The sequence below is a fragment of the Mustela nivalis genome (assembly GCF_964662115.1).
Source record: "Mustela nivalis genome assembly, chromosome: 9".
NCBI lineage: Eukaryota > Metazoa > Chordata > Mammalia > Carnivora > Mustelidae > Mustela > Mustela nivalis.
Genome location: NC_139028.1, coordinates 71,048,173 through 71,068,640, shown reverse-complemented (window position 1 = coordinate 71,068,640; position 20,468 = coordinate 71,048,173). Strand labels below are relative to the sequence as shown.

The 20,468-nt window shown below is 39.7% G+C and overlaps 1 protein-coding gene across 4 annotated transcripts in view; it reads left to right on the top strand.

Moving 5' to 3' along the window:
• DENND5A (DENN domain containing 5A) overlaps positions 1-20,468 on the top strand; it is a gene marked incomplete at its 5' end in the record, with an annotated part of 95,606 nt that overhangs the window by 16,115 nt on the left and 59,023 nt on the right. For 2 of the 4 annotated variants that reach the window (XM_082683031.1, XM_082683028.1), the window contains 3 exons: positions 16,176-16,247; positions 17,016-17,125; positions 18,379-19,033. The exons of 1 other annotated variant lie outside the window; for it this stretch is intronic. In XM_082683031.1, the coding sequence (XP_082539157.1) occupies positions 16,176-16,247; positions 17,016-17,125; positions 18,379-19,033 (837 nt within the window). The remainder of the gene's footprint in view (positions 1-16,175; positions 16,248-17,015; positions 17,126-18,378; positions 19,034-20,468) is intronic. One more of the 4 variants, XM_082683029.1, reaches the window with a different exon arrangement.

Here is a 20,468-nt window from a genome sequence, read left to right as displayed (position 1 = left end):
GGGATCATGACCTGAACGGGAGGCAGATGCATAACTGACTGAGCCATCCAGGTGCCCCTGAATTCAAGTCTCTTGACCCAAACAAATTATACCCTAGAGTTTGGTAAGAGAATTGGGATGAGATCATTTAGTTGCTGTCTGTCAGGTCTAAGGATATGGAATTACCACAAAAAGACATATTTTCAAGACTGAGAAGGTAAGAGCTTGACATTTCTAGTAAAAATCTAGAATGGTTTATTAAGGATATGGTAAGAGGATTTAGAAAAGGAAACTGATTATTAAGAGCTGACACAGGCCCACTAGAAACATGTTAGGTCAGACTAACTACATTTTCTTTATTAAGCGGGAGTAGACTGGTAGAAGAGGTTAATAACTGTCACCACCGTTTTTGGATTCAGGAATGGTTTGATGGGAAGGATTAAGATATACATGGGGATAAGAAACAGATTTGAGTTGTATGATGAAGGCGGTAACGTGAAAGTAGCAGGGTAGAAAGATGTCCCTGCCCCCCCAAAAAGATGTGTCTTAATGGCAACACTAAAATGTGAGGCTTTTAGTTGGCTGAAACTTTGATTTATGTCGAAAAGTTGTGATTTTTAGCTTGTATTAATAGGTATTGACAGAGAAGTGGATAGTCCTATTTTAAATGTTGTTAGACCACACTTAAATAGAGTACTGAGTCTAGTTCTAGGTGCTAGGGAGGTGAGGGAACTGAAAACCATATGGTAGGAATTAAATTCAAAGGAGCAGACTTGTTTTATGACCAGTAAATGGCTCTGACAATAGGTCCCACAGAAGAGTTTCAGAAGAGGTTGGAGTTGCAGAATTGGCAACATTGTTGGAATACCATAGATTTTGATAGCACTCACTTGAATAAATGTAGATTGGCTAATCAGGCAAAGAAGCCAATGAAGGTCATTCTAAGCAGAGAATAGCATCTAAAAAAGAACGAAGGCATGATAAAGCATGCCATATTTTAGCAACTACAAGTGAGTTGGTGTGGATAATGTCTAAAGAAGGAGAGAGGGGTTGGGTAGGAAGTAAGACTGGCAGGTGCTTTATTGAAGGTGGAGGAACAGGAGCCCAGGAGATTTGATTGTGTTAAATCAGAAGGAATTCCAGGCTTTCTTACTTCCCTTCAAGAGCTCCGTGTAATACATGCCCTCCATAATACCCACGACCAGGCTCACCTAACCTGCCACCCTCCTCCCCTCCAGAACCTTCCCCCTCCGATTTCCCCTAATTCACTTCTCCTCTCCTTCACCCAATGTCCTCTGTGTTATTCCTTATGCTCCAGAAGTAAGTGAAACCATATTATACTTGACACTCTCTGCTTGACTTATTTCACTCAGCATATTTTCTTTTTCTTGTAGTTGTAAATAGCTCTACTATGAGAAAGTGCTTTATTTATTTATTTTAAAAGATTTTATTTATTTATTTTTTTGTCGCAGGGGGAGCAGCAGGCAGAGGGAGAAACAGGCTCCCTGTTGAGCCAGGAGCCTGTTGGGAGACAAGACGCTTAACCAACTGAGCCAACCATGCATTCTGAAATTGCTTTTTTTAAAATGCTATTGGGGTGCTATTTTAGTGGTTGCTTTTTTTTTTTTCTGGTGCCTTTTGGGTGGAGTTTTAGTGGATTTAGCAGCAGACTAAAGGGTATAGGTTTTTTTAATTTTTAAAAAGTTTTTACAGCTTCTATGATGATATGCTAGTTTGGTTGAGCTTGTGTCAAAGGTGTCAATTTGTGGGTCGGAACCTTTTTAATGTTTAATTCTCTGACTCCCATATGAAGGTTTTAAGGCATATTAACAGTTTGGATAAAAAGAATAATTTTTGTTCTCCTCAAAAGAATTGGGCTTTCATTGAAAACAGGTGGAAGGATGGAAATGAATTAACTGTAAATCTTGCCTTTAGTGAAGTCACAGTTTAGTACAGTACTGGCATTTAGTTCTCTCACAGAGTACATGATACTGGGTAGGGAGAACAGTCACATATGTTGGTAGTGACTAGAGAAAGCTGCAGTCTTAAAGGGTTGGAAGGACTTAGATCTAGAGGATGTGAATGGGGATGGGTAAAGTGTGGATCAACAGGGAACTCTTGGGCATGTTTAGGAACTATTTAGTCATCCTGTTTGACTAGAAATATGCTCTTCAGAGAGGATAGTAATGGAGGCTAGGGGAAACAAATAAAAAAACAACAAGGTTGTGTCAGATAGATTGTATGACAAAAGAATAGTGGGGGAATGGAGAGATGATGGTATTTGACTATAATAGCTTGAAGACTGTTAGCTGCCTCTATTGCCTCATAAATGACTCATTTGCAGGAAGATTGCTACCCTGTTAGTCATTCTGCTAGGGTCCTCATTTTAGCTTTTAGCAGACCTAATGATTTTCCAAGAAAAGGAGGATCAGTGTTTTTGTAGTGCTGTTGATTTTAATGGAACTGACTCATTTTCAGAGTGTGTCCAGACAAGAGAGCATGAGAGATACAGATGCTGGAGGAGAGCAAGAGTTGAGGTGGAGAAAGGTAGAGAGAAAGAACTGACATAGCATTTGTTCCTCTGGATCTTTCTAAGAAACTGTGGGTTTTCACCTAAAGCTTTGGCAACAGTGGTGGCTTTAAGTCTTGGGATTTTTCCAAGAACTGATAGAAGGCCTTAGCCTCCTGTCTGTTCTTACTAATAAGCTCACTTACTGGCAGGTTGTCTCCTCACCCCTTCTCCACCCTCTACCATTCACCATTTTAGCTTCATTTGTTACTTGTCCTGGATCTCCCTATTCCAGCTGCAAGAGGCTCTGAGGAACCATCTGTTAGAGGGTCTTAACTGCTAGAGGTTAGGGCAGCTTGGAGGTTGATGTTACTTGGTGCAGTGAAAGGATGCAGGAGATTTTGGGTTGCCTTTAGTTAGGGTGGAACCCTCTCATGAGCTGTAGACTGAGAATACTACTCTTTATTACAGTAGAGAATTTGTGGTTTTATGGCTTTTTAGACTTTTTGATGAAGATTGCTTAACCCACAGAATGTTCCTTTCTTTACACCAAAGCTGTACTTCTTCTTATTATTATTCTTTTTTTTTTTTTTAACATTTTAGTTATTTATTTGACAGTGAAAGAGAGATCACGAGTAGGCAGAGAGGCAGGCAGAGAGAGAGGGGGAAACAGCCTCCCTGTTGAGCAGAGAGCATGATGCAGGGCTCGATCCCAGGACCCTGAAATCATGACCTGAGCCGAAGGCAGAGGCTTAACCCTCTGCGCCATCCAGGTGCCCCAAAGCTGTACTTCTTTACTGCTCTAAATTCCAGTGTTCTAAGAGACATCCATTCTAGTGTCGTAGGTTAACAGAGTATTAGACAAGGGTGTCTGCAGGAATTTCTAATCCCATTTTGTGTCCTACTTGTTGAATGATTATCTCTGAGCCAGTTTCCTTATCTGTAAAATCTCTCTTAGGGCTGTGATGAAGTTTAATGAAATAATATATGTGAAAGTGGTTCAATGGATTCCAAGTGGTACATACATACTTTTCTTTCTCTTTTGCATTAACAGTTTCTCATTCCATATAATATAGAGAGGAGGAAATGTACAGAGTAGTTGCAGTACAGAAATTAGGAATTAGGTTAATGTTCTAAATCTGAGTTAAAAAGTATCTTCTTCATCAGCTGGGAGAAATGCACTATTATTTATATTCTTTAGTGAAATCACTTTATCATAGAGATTATATATGGTCATAGTAGGTAGGGAATTCAGAAAATACAGAAAAGTATAAAGAAAAAAGTAGCTATCACCCATACTTCCACTTTCCAGAAGTCATATAGCCATATCTAATATTTCGTGTATTCATTTTTATAACTTCTTCTGAGTTAAAGTATTTAAAATATGTATGTTAAGCAAGGTATCATTCTTTGTAATTTATAAGTTATATTCATAGGTGCACAAGAACATCTATTCTTTTCTTTCCTTTTTTTTTTTTTTTAAAGATTTTATTTATTTATTTATTTATTTGGCAGAGAGACAGGCAGAGAGAGAGAGAGAGGAGGAAGCAGGCTCCCCACTGAGCAGAGAGCCCGATGCGGGGCCTGATCCCAGGACCCTGGAATCATGACCTAAGCTGAAGGCAGAGGCTTTAATCCACTGAACCACCCAGGTGCCCCAGTAAATAAAATCTTAAAAAACAAAAGAAAGATTCATCAAGAAGCTGACTGGAAACTTGATGTTCATGGGGGAGGGATTGATTTCTGAGAGTTTCACTGGCTGTATAGTTTCTTCCCTGTAGTATGAAAGTCTCTAAGTCTTTTTTCTTGGGCGGGTCAGATTCATAGAAAACATTTCTCTAAATCTCTGCCTCAAGGACATAATCCCAGCTGCCAACTTTGTGAGAGCCAAGTAGTAGAAGGGGAATCCCAAATTCAGTATGTAAAATGTTTTTCTGTTTTTAGAATGATACCATTGCTTTCAGCTATGCCTTTGGTTTCCTAGCTATTGATGCCTGATACCTCAGCTGTAATCCCAAGTTATAGATATGCCCACTCTTTAAAATTTTTAAAAAAATTTTTCAATTGAGATAGAATTGACATATAATATGGTATTAGTTTTAGGAGTACAACATAATGATTTGATACATGTCTATATATTGTAAATGATGATCGCAGTAATTTTGGTTAACATTTATCACCACATAGTTACAATTTTTTTTTCTTGTAATGAGAACTTTTAAGATCTACTTTCTTAGCAGCTGCTGACTTTTTTTTTTTAATGAGCCTTTTCTTTTCTTTCTTTCTTTCTTTTTTTTTTTTTAATATTTGTTTATTTAGGGGGAATGAGAGAGAGCACGAGAGGGGGAGGCTCAGAGGGAGAAGCAGGCTCTGTGATGAGTAGGGAGCCTGATGTGGGACTCGATCCTGGGACTCTGGGATCATGATTTGAGCCGAAGGCAGTTGCTTAAACAACTGAGCCACCCAGGCATCCCAGCAACTTTAATATAAAAGCAGTGCAATATTGTTAACTGTAGTCACCATGCTGTACATGACATCCCCAGGTCTGACTTATTTTATAACTGAAAGTTTGTACCTTTTGACCACTGACACCTATTTCATTCAGCTCACTTTCTTTTATCTATCCCTTGTTAAGAATAAACTTCCAGTTTTCTTCTGGCATGTTGGAGGTGGCAGAGTGGGGAGAGTGTGTGGTGGGGTGAAGCTGGTTCTTTTATTTAAAAAAAATTCAGATATGATTTATGTGACATAAATTAGCCATTTTAAAGTGTATACTTCAGTCATTTTTAGTTTATTCACTGTTGTGCAGCCATCACCATTACCTAGTTCCAGAACATTTCCGTCATCCCAAACAGAAACTGTCTATCTGTTAGTAGTTAGTCCTCTGGCAACCACTTTCTGTTTCTATGAATATGTCTCTTTTAGATATTTCATATACATGGAGTAATACAATATGTAGTCTTTGTAGAAAGAAGCCTGTGGCTTCTTTCACTTAGCATAATGTTTTCAAGGTTCATTTGTGTTGCAGCATGTAACAGTACTCCATTCCTTTTTATGGCTGAATAATGTTCCATTGTATAGTTCTACAACAATTTATCTCTTCTTGAGCTGATGCCAGCTGGTTCTTCAATAGACTTTCAATCAGTCCTTCTGTTTTTAGTCCCATCTTTAACCCCACTTCCAGAAGTGCCTGATGCTACAAGTTCCTGAGCTTTTTGGAGGTTATATTATATCCTAGCTTTCTTTTATCTGCTGTAAGGAACCACTCATCCATCTGCTTTCCAGCTTCTAAAATTCTGTTGCTATCACCTTCACTTTCATTCTGTGTCTATGCTACCCTGACCCCTACCCCTCTACTGTTGTTTTGTGGGGTTTTGGGAAGAGAGGCCCCAGCAGGAGAACTAACTCATGCCTTCTGCTCACAATTTATTTTATTTTTTATTTTTAAAAAATATTTTATTTATTTATGATAGAGTGAAAGTGAGAGTACAAGCAGGGGGAGCAGCAGAGGGAGAGTGGGAAGCAGGCTCCCTGCTGAACAGGGACCCTGACTCGGAGCTCCATCCCAGGATGCTGGTATCATGACCTGAGTCAAAGGCAGATACTTAACCGACTGAGCCATCTAGGCGTCCCTTCTGCTCACAATTTAAAAGGTACAGTTTCCATGCTGGGTCAGACTGGAGGCCCAATAGTTATTAAGTCATGAAATGATCAAGCTGGGAAAATCCTTTCTAGTAGTATATATATTTTTTTTAATTTGATAGAGAGAGATCACAAGTAGGCAGAGAGGCAGGCAGAGAGAGAGGGGAAAGCAGGCTCCCCGCTGAGCAGAGAGCCCGATGTGGGGCTCAATCCCAGGACCCTGAGATCATGACCTGAGATGAAGGCAGAGGCTTAAACCACTGAGCCACCCAGGCGCCCCGGGAAAATCCTTTCTAAATTAGGAACTTGACCTCTACTTCTTAATCTTTCATGTGAGGAAAGTGAGACCCAGAAGACTCAAATTGTTTAGGTCACACAACTAGTTAGTAGCCAAAGTGAGACCTTAGCTCCATCTCCTGCCTTCTAGGCTAGTTGCTTACTGTTAATTTAGGCTGATTATGTTAAAATTTCGTATTGAGTAGAGAATGAAGATTGCTTACATTTGTCCTCTGCTGTTTCTTACTTAGAGATCCCAGTCCACTGGGTTTGCCCAAGTCCATTTTTCTGGAGGGGCTAGCTTTTATACAAAAGTGCCTATGTACACGATAACTGCTGGGAATCCTTTCTCTATCAGTAATTCAGTACAGTATGTACTGTATGTAATTCAGTACAGTATGTGTATATCCAACACACATGACAGTGTTCATTAGACTGATCTGAAAGTCCATGAATTTGATAGCTTGTTGCTTCCCATACTAAACAGAACAAATTATATAAGTTCAAGATGTTAGCTCAACAGATGTGTGTCCTACCAAGGTTTTTGGCTAAAAGGAAAGCAATGTCTACACTTGATATCTTGCTACCAAAGTTTTATCCTAGCTGTTGTTTGCAGCAATTCTGTCTGGATAGGTTCTCAAATCCTAGACTCTTGTTAAAACTGGGTATATAAGTAGTTCAGTCATTTTAGAAATACTAGATGCAGGAGTTGGACTCGCTGTGGAGCAGCCTGGAAGATGTCAAGCAGGAGGCAAAACATCAATAAAAGTAATGGCTGTATCCCTAAATCTAAAGTTATCTGACCAAGAAAATATGTTGAGAAAGAAAGTGAACAGATCTACCTCCAGGGGAAAACAAAGAGGTAACAGATGGTTTCTGTTGCTTTCATTGAAAAGCCTGGGCAGCAGCTTTTCTGGGTTAGTGACTTAGATAGGACAGGCTTTGTGGTGTGTCCAAAGTGGGGGGCAGCTCATTCTCTGCATTCTGGGTATTTGTGAACGTCTGACCCCTGAGTACATGTCAGCTGATGATGTGGGCCAAGATACAGCCTGTCCCTTCAAGGAGCAGGTACCCTCTCTGTGCCACAGGACCTATAAATTTACCTCAAGTTCATATGATGAAGAGGTGAGGGAAAGCGATGAATGAAGTATAGTGTTTTTGTTTTTGAAGATTTATTTATTTATTTATTTGACACAGAGATAGAGAGAGAGAGACAGTGAGAGAGGGAACAAAAGCAGAGGAGTGGGAGAGGGAGAAGCAGGGTTCCGAATGAGCAGGGAGCCTGATGCGGGGTTTGATTCCAGGACCCTAAGATCATGACCTAAGCTGAAGGCGGATGCTTAACAACTGAGCCACTCAGGGCCCCAAGTGGAGTATAGTGTTAGATGGTTTTGTGTAGCTACCAAAACTCAGCTAGTCTTACTGTGTTTTTTTTTAAGCTATCCCCATTGAAAAACTGCTGATAGTAATGAAATAGTCACCTAAAAGGAGTAGCAAGGTTAATTCTTGTTTAGTTAGAAATTTGCATTCCCTTCTCTTATTACACTGTGCCTTATTAGTCAGAGATGACTAGAGATTATCTCTGATTTATTCAAGAATTCAGAAAATTATCTGAAAGACAAAGAGGAATGAAATACTGAGGCAACAAGTGAATTGGCAAAACACAAGCTGATTTTTCAACATGTACCAGATATTTGTATGAGTTGGTAGTAGTACTGTTTCAATGGGCAGTCTGTTTTAGGAATGTTTGTAATAGGAAAAATACAGTGACATCTTTTAGTGCAGGAAGTAAACTGATCATAGCATGAGTGGCGCTGAATTGGTCACCAGTGTCACCAGCAGGATCAATTTTAGGACATCCCAGACTGCCAGTGTGCAAATGATGGCATAACAACCTGGTTGTATCCATTCCCAGAGGAAGAAAATTCTATCACTCTTGCTGTACATAATGTGAATTAGACCCTATAGGATTGGTGTGGGTATGGTGAGGTGGGGCAGCCCATTAGGCCAAAGCCTGTGTTTTGGCCCTGGAGTAAGGGATAGCTCAGTTGCCTTTGAAGAGTTTGGTCCAAGGTTTAACTTTGGATGTTTGAATTGTATTACCTGAAATCTCTGCTTTAAAACCTTGACAGGTTTTTTAAAAACATTAAACTTTTTATTTGAGGTAATTTCAGTTGCAGGAAATAGTTCAGAATTGAAACTCTACCCTTTACCCAGTGGTGGTAACTTCTTGCAAAGCTATTGGATGCTCTTAAAACCAGGATATTGACATTAATACACTCAAGTAAAACAATAGTTCCATCACCACAGGGATTCTTGGGCACTGCCCTTTTATAGAACCCTCCTTCTCTCCATCTCTGACTTCTGGCAACCACCAATGTGTTCTTCATTTCTAGAATTTAGTAACTTCAAGAATGGTGTATAAATGGGATCATATTGTATATTATTGGGATAGACTTTTCTCCCTTGTGTAGTACAGGTCTGCAGGCAATGAATTATCTTAGTTTTGTTTTACTTGAAAATATTTTTATTTTGCCCTCATTTTTTTTTTAAGATTTTATTTATTTATTTGACAGAGATCACAAGTAGAGAGAGTGGAAGGGAAGCAGGCTCCCTGCCGAGCAGAGAGCCCGACTTGGGGCTGGATCTCAGGACCCTGGGATCATGACCTGAGCCCAAGGCAGAGGCCTTAACCCACTGAGTCACCCAGATGCTCCTTGCCTTCATTTTTGAAGGAATTTTTTTTTTCCCTAATTATAGAATTCTGGGTTGACAGGGTTTTGTTTGTTTGTTTCAGTATTTGTATGGTGTTGTTGCATGTCTTCTAATCTCTGTTGTTTCTGGTAAGAAAGCAGTGGTAATTTCAATCATTTCTTTTCCTTAATGTATCATGTTTCTTTGTATCCTTTCAAGAATTTCTCTTTAATAATCTTCCTCCTTTTATTCCCTTTCTTTAAAAGTTTGACTGTGATGTCCTATTTTTTATTGTCTTCGTATGTATTCTGCTTAGAATTCACTGAGCTTTTTGAACCGGTCAATTTAGGTTTTTTACCAAAGTTGGGAAAATTTTGATCATTATTTCTTCAATTAAAAAAATTTTTTAAAAGATTTTATTTATTTGACAGAGACACGCAGAGAGGGAACACAGGGAAGTGGGAGAGGGAGAAGTAGGCTTCCTGCTAAGTAAGGAGCCTGATGTGGGGCTTGATCCCAGGACCCTGGGATCATGACCTGAGGTGAAGGTAGACACTTAATGACTGAGCCACCCAGGCGCCCCTAAAAAAATTTTTTTTAACTCGTTTGCCATTCTTTTCTTCCAGGGCTCCAATTATATGTATATTAGACTTGTTACTCCACAGATCTCTCGGGTTCTCTCCTATACACTCCTTTCTCTCCTTAATCTTTTTTTCCTCTCTGTTCTTCAGATTGGATACTTTTTGTTGATCTCTTTATTTATTATTTTTTTTTTTTATAATTTTTAAAAATTAAGCTCTATGCCCAGTGTGGGGCTTGGACTCACGACCCTGAGCTAAAGAGTCACATGCTCTACCAACTAAGCCAGCCAGGCACCACTGTTGGTCTTTTGAAGTTCACTAACTGTTCTGCATCTCCAATCTGCTGTTAACCCCATCCTCTGAATTATAGTCTATTTTGCTGTTGAGATTTTTTTTTTCATTCATTATGGACATAGCTGATCCCTCCCTTCCTCCCTCCCTTCCTTCCTTCCTTCCTAAGTTTTATTTATTTAAGCAATCTCCACTCCCAGTGTGGAGCTCGAACTCACAGCCCCAAGATCAAGAGTTATATACTCTACTGACTGAGCCAGCCAGGTGCCCCGATCATAGCTTTTTTTTTTTTTTTAAAGATTTCATTTATTTATTTGACAGAGAGTGAGATCACAAGCAGGCAGAGAGGCAGGCAGAGGGAGAGGTAGAAGCAGGCTCCCCACTGAGCAGAGAGCCCGATGCGAGGCTCGATCCCAGGACCCTGAGATCATGACCTGAGCCGAAGACAGAGGCTTAACTCACTGAGCCACCCAGGCGCCCCTGATCATAGCTGTTTTAAAATCTGTCTGTTGACCATAATATTTGGGTCAAGTCAGGGTCAGTTTCTGTTGATGGACTCTTCTCTGGAGAATAGATCATGTTTTCCTGTTTCTTTATATGCCAAACGATTCTGTTGAGTTGTGTCCTTGATGTTGATTATGATATGTTATAGACACTGGATTTTTCTTCTTTTTTATTTTTTTAAACCTTCCTCTAAAGAATATTGAATTTTGTTTGTTTTGTTAAGCTCTACCCTGCAGTGAATGGCAGTTTAAATCTCAGTTCAGTAAAAAAAAATAAATAAATAAATCTCAGTTCAGTTCTTTTAGGAGAACTTATACACAGGGTTTGAGGCACCTCCTTTTGGTTCTCTTCAGAATTTCCCTTCCTCACTCCTCTGTTGTGGTTGCCTTGAAGTCTGTCCACTGGTTTGTGAAGCTAGTAAGACTGTGGGTTTTGATCTGAATTTTAACCATCTTTCATGGCACAGACTGGGACCTGGTTGGCCAAAAGCCATTAACAGACTTGCTTGATGTCATTACCTATTATCAAGTTTTGACCCTCTTTATTCCATAATAATCTGCTTGCCTTTTTGTTCCCTAGTACCTTCAGGTATTGTTTTTTATATTCTGTCCATGTTCATAGTTACCTGCAAGAGAGTTGGTTTCATAGGAGCTACTCTTCCATGACTGGAAGCATGGAAGAGTATTTATATGCATCATGCTGGATAGAAACAATTCTTCCTCTCTCTCTCTCTTTTCTTTTCTTTTCTTTCTTTCTTTCTTTTTTTTTTTTTTTTTTTAATATTTTGTTTATTTATTTGACGCACAAGCAAGGGGAGCAGCAGGCAGAGGGCAAGGGAGATGCAGGCTCTCCACTGAGCAGAGAGCCTGATGCAGGGCCCCATCCCAGGACCCTGGGATCATGACCTAAGCCGAAAGCAGACACTTAACCAAGTGAGCCACCCAGGTGCCCCATCTTCTTCTTCTTTTTTAATTTTTTTTGGCAGGGGGGGGGGTTGTTCTTTAAAGATTTTATTTATTTGAGAGAGAAAGATAGAGTGAGCTGGGATGGGGAGCTGGGATGGGGAGGGGCAGAGGGAGAGGACTCCCTGCTGAGCAGGGAACTCAACTCAGGGCTTGATCCCAGGACCCTGAGATCGTGGCCTTTGCTGAAGGCAAAGGCTTAACCAACTGAGCCACCCATGTGCCCTAGATATAAATTATTCTGTTGACAATCATTTGTAGTTTCACAAATGTTTATACTATCCTTCCCTTCTAAGAGACTGGATATAAAAATGCCTTAGGGGCATCTCGCTGGCTCATTCTGTAGAGCATCAGACTCTTGATCTCAGGGTTGTGAGTTCAAGCCTCATGTTGGGTGTAGAGATGACTTAAAAATAAAAAATCTTTAAAAAAGTGCTCTTAGGGGTGCCTGGGTGGCTCAGCGGGTTGAACCTCTCTCTGCCTTTCGGCTCAGGTCATGATCTCAGGGTCCTGGGCTCAAGGCCCACATCAGGCTCTCTGCTCAGCAGGGAGCCTGGTTCCCCCCCTCTCTCTGCCTGTCTCTCTGCCTATTTGTGATCTCTCTCTCTCTCTCTCTGTCAAATAAATAAATAAAATCTTTAAAAAAATGTTAAAAAAAAATTGCCCTTAGCTCTTGCTCTTTTTTCTCTCTTTTTTTTCAAACTTTAAATTTTGTGTAAAGCTTCTTGAGTATATGTCAACTCTAATTACTGATAGATTTAGAAATTGAAATACTTTTATTTGGTATATCTAATCAAGATGGAGGTATAACAGATGTGACCCATAAACACTTTCTTAGGGAATGATGGTTACTTTTATTTTTCTTCAATCTAAGCTGACACTATGTTCTGGAGTAGCTTTGTGTAACTTAACATAAACCAAGTGGTGATTTGACTATATTGGGTCTTTCTCACATAGCTGTTTGGAACATGCCTTTTTGTATCTGCACTACTATTCAAAACCATCATTGTTTCCCACAGATGTAATACATTTATTATAAATGTGTGGCTTTGAGATTTTGGTGAAAAAAAAATTTTTTTTTTTAAGATTTTGTTTCTTTTGGAGAGAGAGAGAAAGAGTGAGCCTGATTGGAGGGGGGAGGGCAAAGGGAGAGGAAAGAGAATCTCAAGCAGACTCCCCACTGAGTGCAGAACCCAGCATGGGACTTCACAGCCCTGAGATCATGACCTGAACTGTAATGAAGACCAGGATGCTTAACCAAGTGAGCCACCCATACTCCCCTTCGTGAACATTTTCTGATGAACTTTCAGATGACTTCAGATACAAATTTTGAGGAAAAGATTTTTCTTCTTTTTTTAACTCATTCACATACGTGTGTATATTTAAAAAGAGAGAAGTTTGCATTTATAGACTTCTCATGATAAAAAAGGAGAAATAATGTTGTCATCATTAACCCAGAAAGCAGTTATTTAGTAGTGCATATGTTTTATTTTAGACTGTATGTAAGCCTACCAATTTAGGCTTATCTGTAAGTGGTCAAATGTTTCCTGCCCAAAATGGAGAAACATTTGGAGCTGTGGCTTCTGACTTTTTTGGGTCATGGAACCCTTTGAGTATGGGGGCGCCTGAGATAGTTAAGCATCTGCTTTCCAGCTCAGGTGCTTAAGTATCTGAGAATCTGGAGGCGCCTCAGATGGTTAAGCACCTGCCTTCAGCTCAGGTCACGATCCCAGGGTCCTTGGATCGAACCCCACGTCTGTCTCCCAGCTCAGCGGGAAGCCTGCTTCTCCCTCTTGGAAGCCTGCTTCTCCCTCTTCCATTCCCCCTGCTTATGTTTCCTCTCTGTGTCTCTCTCTGTCAAATAATAAATAAAATCTTAAAAAAGAATGACGAAAATCGCGTTTCTCTTTAGAAAAATGCACATATTTTCATACAAAATTTTGTAAAGTATTTCAGAGAGTTCAGGGTTGCTTTGAAGCTTTTCCGTTGTAAGCATCCCTTATTTAGAATTATTCAAATCAAGCTAGTTACCAACGGGGTAGATAGCAATACAAATATCGGTTTGTTTCTTGCTTGATCAAAACAGAACAAGTAAACAAAGAACCTGTTAGAAGTCCTTGTAAGGCGTGCAGGCTTAAAAAAAAAAATCTGTTATGGTTTATCTGAATTGTACTTCCCCAGGGACAGATTCACAAAGATAGACTGACACCTAGTTGTCTAATTTTTAAGTTGCTGTTAGAAATGGGTCTTAGTTCTGGCATCCAGACTTTATGACATTTGTGGACTCTATATGTGTTAGGCAAATAAGTAGTTACTATTTCCAGGACAATAGGACAGTTGTAGTTGCATGTCTTATTCCTAGTATCATTTGAATTTCCAAAGGTCTAAATAATTAGGGATTTAAGCGATCTGTGACATATGTACAGGTTTCCTGAAGTGGGTCTCTGTAGATGTTCCTGAGGCATTAAGTCTCTACTGCTTAGTCTGAAAACTTAGCCCTCAGCAAATGATGAAAGACTGAATTGTTTTAATAAAAATATCTTAGGTTTGTGAATCCCCTTCCTCTGTGACTTTTCTGACATTCTATATAGGGTGCTGTAGTGAACATGGTTTGGTCTCAGGGCTCTCATACCTCTTATACACCCCCTTTCTCCTTGCAGTGAAAATACTATATTCCCGATACTGGTCCAGTCCAATACACAGGACTCATGTCTAAGATTGGCAGTCTCAGTGGTGCCTTTATTGACTCTTTTTTTTTTTTTTAAAGATTTTATTTATTTATTTGAGAGAAAGATCACAAATAGGCAGAGAGGCAGGCATAGAAAGGGGAGAAGCAGGCTCCCTGCTGAGCAGAGAGCCCGATGCGGGGCTCAGATCCCAGAACCCTAAGACCATGACCTGAGCCGAATACAGAGACTTAACTCACTGAGCCACCCCGGTGCCCCGCCTTTACTGACTCTTTAACAAGAGATCTTTGCTTAGCTTGTTTGAAGAAGGGGCAGGAGGTAAAGAGGTGCTGCGAAGGATAGAGGATCTAAAGACCACTGTTCTTGTGATTCATAACCTTCCCCTCCTCTTTGTCTATACTCCATTTCAGTTATTTTCACCTCTGGCCTTTTCTCACTGGTTGTTTGAAATGGTCCATTCTATCCTTTGAATGCTCATTATGTCTTGGGGTCACCTCATAACCATCTTAAAAAAAATATGCTTCTCTAAAGACTTTCATTAAGGACAGTGGAAACTGCCCTGATTCCTGTTTCTGTTGAAATATTTTGTGGTTTTTAGTGAGGGGATTTTCTGGCCTAATAAGGAAGAAATGAGGAAACTGACAACTACAAGTGAAGAGGCTTAGGAGGAAGACATAGTTATCTTCTCAGAACTGAATGAGTTTAAATGCATATTCTGAGTATTTCAGAGTGTAGACAAGATCATTATGTCAGCTGCTCGCTGTTTAATTTTTCTGTACAGTGAGTGCAGCCTTGCCAAGGGTGTGTTCACAGGTGTTACTGAAAGCTTGAGACTAGCTGTACATAGCTGTAGGGGCTGTATTGTTACCACTGTTACCAGCTGCCTGCTGATTTTGCCAGTCTTTAGTGGAGATTACAAAATGTATTTTGAGAGATGAAATTTCCTGGAAAAGAGTTTCGGAAAACTCAGTTTGGAAGAAGGCAGGAAATGAGAGAAATTGAAATTGTGTTACTGGCTTTACTTGTCAGAAGTTGAAAGTTATGAATAAGTGTGCCTCTTATCATGTTGATGACAAAACCTGAGAGAAAGTGGAAATGAGTGTTTTTAGTTATAAACGATAGCTTTCTAACTGGAATCCTTATTAATTTCTGGACCAAGTACCTTAGAGTTACTATAAACTCTTTAGAAAGCTAAGATGCCTCTGGGATGATGTAGGGTGAAGAACTATGGGACTTTAGGTTTATCCTAATCCTGTTTCAGAAGAATGCAACTTCCTTAATCACTAGCTCCTTTGGGTTCCAAACCAACTCAGAACAACTGTAGAACAGAATTTGTTGTATCAGCTAGAACATGTGAGCAGGATGTTGTGCAAGTGTGCTCCCAGTGGTTGGACCACATAGAGTAAAGATCTGGAGCCTCCCAGATAATAACTTCCCTGTGAAGTGATTATTTGTGTATATTCTTTTTTCCTGTACATTTGAGAGGACAGGTGCTTCATTTTGTTCATTTCTGTCCCCTCAGTACCCAGGGCCCTTGTATGACATGATTATTCGATAGATAGGTATCAAATTCATTTGAATTGTTTTTGATCATGTTTTCCACATATGTTTCCATGACTCCCACTAAATTTATTTGTTTGAAGTATTTGGATACATTTAATTTGTCCCCTATTCCCTAACTCCTTAGGAACAGCAGTATTTGGGGCAGGATACTTTTGGATAAAGTAGCCGTGACTTTATAGTAATTTGATACCTTTTGAGCTCTTCATCTCATTATGTGGCATTGTAATTTTTTTTCCCCAAAGAATTGTGTTAGTAGTTTTAGTTAAGTTTGATTTTAATGATGTAGAGTAGAAGTTATGAAAGGGCATCACACAGAGTAAGGGTAAGTATTATTTTGTGAAATTGTTTTAGGCAAATTTATATGTACACATCATGTATGTGTATATTGCTTCATGATGTAACATTTGTTTCATACTGGAGTCATGGTCAAAAAAGTTTGAATAATATTGCTTTATTGTAATACTCTGTTATTTCATTTATCATATAGCATTATGCCAGTACATACAGGCTTCTAAAGCCAGGGATGGTGCCAGCCCTTTCATTTCCAGTACGACTGAAGGTAAAAACAAAACAAAATTGAGAACACCCAAGCTTTCTGGTGGCTTTTACCTGTCTCTACAGTGGTATTTTGTACCTTTGACCTTCTAACTTTCTTGTGCCCTTTTTTGACCAGTAGGTTTTTCATATTTGAGTCCGTCTAGGTGGTGGGTTCCTTGGTTCTTCCTCTTTTCACTTTAATGTTCTTTATTTCAGTATATTCTAGTGTTTTTAGGGGGGGAGGGGAAACAGGTAGAATTTTAGAAATTTTAAATTTTTCTGAATTGACAAAATACCTCATTAGATTTACCCTGAAATTTGCTTTTTTAAATGTTCTTCAATCTTTTAGTCCCTTCGTGTTTTTTCAGAGATCATAGAAATGCATACTTTATTCTGAATTTAAAATCATTTATGCTTCTATGATATCAGTTGGCTTTAAGCAAGCTAAATGTTGTTTACAGGGAAAAAAAGGTGGATATAGTCCTTGTCATTCCTTATGCTGTTTCCACTCCCAAGAAGATTAACCAGTGGTTTTAGTAATAATTCATTTTCAAGAAAAGAAAAGAAAAGAAAAGATAGCTAGTGGTGTCCACTCTTAACCACATTAAAACCTTTTCAGCTTCTTTACTTACCTAATAACTTTAATACCTTTCCTGTTCTTAGATGGTTGGCATACTAACTCTTTTGCCTTTATTTCTGTACCTTGCTGGATTACCAAGCTCAGGCAGTCATAACTCCATGATTTGGAGGGACTCCGTAGAGATGATTTGCTTCATTCTTTTTCTTGCAGGAGAAAATTTTGAGCAGACACCCCTGAGACGAACATTCAAGTCTAAGGTCCTTGCCCGATACCCTGAGAACGTAGAATGGAATCCCTTTGACCAAGATGCAGTGGGAATGGTTAGTATTTCTTAGCTACAGGTATGAAATAATTTACAAATGAATTTACAGTAGAACTGTGAATCCAGACTATGATAGCAGCAGTTCCACTAACTACCAGTAACTTTTGAAGAAGGGGCTGTCTGTATGTTACTCATGATTCTGCATTTTGATCAATATATCAGATACACTGAAAATCACATTGTTTCTGTTTTGTCAGATAAATGCATAGTAATGGTTCAGGGAACTTTGAGGTACTGAGCTATTTGTTTGCCTATAGTACTGAGATTACATGGTGAGTCTGATTTAAAACAGTTTTCTCTCATTCTCACTTGTGTTTATCTGGGTGATATGGTAGAAATGGGTATTATGTTTCATCCTAATTTTGGACAGGACAGCTTTTTTTTTTTTTTTTTTTTTAAATATGAGAGTGCATGGGCATAGGCTGTGGGGAGGGGCTGAGGGAGAGAGGAGCAGACTCCCTGCTGAGCGCAGAGCCCAACTTGGGGCTCAACCCAGGACCCTGAGATCATGACCTGAGCCAAAAGTCAGATACTTCACTGACTTTTGTTTACTCCAGGCTGCTAGGAGATCGTATGGAGATTGATTGATTTAGGTCAGTTTGATTAGCTGTCCAAGTTTTTTATATAACCCATCTGAGTTAAAATGAAAAAAGTGCATCTTTATCCTGATTATGTCATCTCCTTGCTTTATGTGAAATGCTCCCTTTTTTCCTATGAAAAGAGAAGGTTCTCTTCATGACAGGGTTTTGTGAGCTGATAGAGTCTAAAACTTTGTTTATTTTTAGGTGCAAAGTTGGATTTGTCTAGTATATAGGTATATTTCTAGCATTATTTTCCAGTAAATGCTGTCAGGCTTAACCACCTACCTAAATTCTCCGAGCTTTCTCTTACCTCCTTATCTTTGTGGATTTTCTTCCTGTCTTTGACATACCTTCTTTCCCTTGTCTGACTGATGAATTCTAATATCACCTCATCTATGAAACCTTTTCTGATGTTCCTGGGCTGGGTTGTCTATTCTGTGTTGCTCTAACACTTTGTTTTTGGGTAGTCCTGATAACTGCATTATAATTTTATTTACTCATATATCTTAGAATGGGAGATTCTTAGGACAGATATTTTGCTGCGTTGATCTTGACATCCCAAACACCTAGCATAGTAGGTACTCTGTGAGTAAATGAATAGTGGTGGTATTCTGAAAAGAGGACCAGCAGTGAGTGTTCTCACCACTTGTTTCCTTGTTGTCTTTTGCAGCTATGCATGCCCAAAGGGCTTGCATTCAAGACCCAGGCTGATCCCAGGGAGCCCCAGTTCCATGCCTTTATTATCACAAGGGAGGATGGCTCTCGGACATTTGGGTTTGCCCTCACATTTTATGAGGAGGTGACCAGCAAGCAGATCTGCAGTGCAATGCAGACCCTCTACCACATGCATAATGCTGAGTATGATGTCCTACATTCTCCCTCTGTTGATGGTCGAGACCATGGCATGGAGGATGGTGAAGGCACTCCTGGGACCAAGCTTCAGCGCTTCAACTCCTATGACATTAGCCGGGACACGCTCTACGTCTCTAAGTGCATCTGCCTCATCACACCGATGTCCTTCATGAAAGCATGTCGGAGTGTGCTGGAACAACTTCACCAGGCAGTTACTTCACCTCAGCCCCCTCCACTGCCCCTTGAGAGCTACATATACAATGTACTCTATGAGGTGCCACTCCCACCTCCTGGCCGGTCCTTGAAGTTTTCCGGGGTCTATGGGCCAATAATCTGCCAGAGACCAAGTACCAATGAGCTTCCCTTATTTGACTTCCCTGTCAAAGAAGTCTTTGAACTGCTTGGGGTAGAAAATGTGTTTCAGCTTTTTACTTGTGCCCTTCTGGAGTTTCAAATCCTGCTCTACTCACAGCGTAAGTCAGTGCTTACTAGAGCTTTCTCCCTATATAGGGCTTCCCTTCTTTCCATTTTGAATACAGTGGAACTGACTGTAAAGGTCATGGGCTGTTACAGTTTGAGCAAAACTCAGATCTTTTGCAGGTGGGTGGTAGATGGCAAACTGATGGAGCACAAGAGGGCCACAGTTTCTAATTGGCTGTCATCCTGGCCTTTTGCTAGGCACTTAAGCCTGGGATCCTTCCTGGCATCCCTTCTAATTGGTGGTTCTGGAAAGCTGACTTTTCCTCATTCTGTAGTTACTTTTGCCCCTTCTGCAACCTGACAGTAAAACTGAGGATTCACAAATAATGATCCTTTGAGAAAATGAGGATGTATTACTTCTTCCTGTTGTTTGTTATCACTGAATTGTTTTTTATAAATTAGAGGTGAACTGAATGTGAGGGGCAGGTTTGGACAAAATAGTAAAGTAGATCAGAAGGAAAAAGATGTTTATTAAATAAATCAGAAAAATAACATAAAACTTATTCATTCAGTACCTATTTATTTAGACCTTACCATGTGCCAAGCATTGTTTCAGGGACTAGAGATACAGTGGTAGACAAAACAGGTAAAAATCCTTCCTGTAATGGAACTGATCTTATAGTGGAGAGCAAGGGGGTGACTAAATAAAGTTTAGTTTAAAGTTAGTTTAGTTTAGTTAGCAGATGCCTAACTAACTGAGCCACCCAGGCACCCCTCCACTTTTTAACAGAGTGATTAGTTTAAGCCCTCTCTGAGCGACCCTTGTTAATATCTGTGGGAAAAGTATTCTAGGCAAAGGGCATAGCACATATAAGGGTTTTGAGAAAAGAATGTGCTTGTTATGTTTGAGAACAGTTGAGAAAACTGGGTGGATGGTACAGAGTGAGAAAGCAGGAATATAGAAGTAGATGTTGTTAAGACTTAATAGGAGCTTAGGTATTACAATTGTAGTCCACTGTAAGAACTTTGTTACTCTGAGATGCATAGTCATTGTAGGTTTTAAGTTTTTTTTTTTTTTTTTAAGATTTTATTTATTTATTTGTAAGAGAGAGAGTGAGAGCGAGCACAGGCAGACAGAGTGGAAGGCAGAGTCAGAGGGAGAAGCAGGCTCCCTGCAGAGCAAGGAGCCCGATGTGGGACTCGATCCCAGGAGGCTGGGATCATGACCTGAGCCGAAGGCAGCTGCTTAACCAACTGAGCCACCCAGGCGTCCCAGGTTTTAAGTTTTTTGACTCTTTATTTTGAAGTAGTTTCCAGCTTATGGAAGAGTTGCAAGAAATGTTCAAGGAACTGTTTGTGTGCTCTCCCACAATTCACCAATTATTAACATTTGGCCACATTTGTCTTATCATTCTCTTTCTCTGTGTGTGTGTGAACATAAAACTGAACCATTGAGAGTCGTCGCAGATCCCATGTGCCTTGACTCCT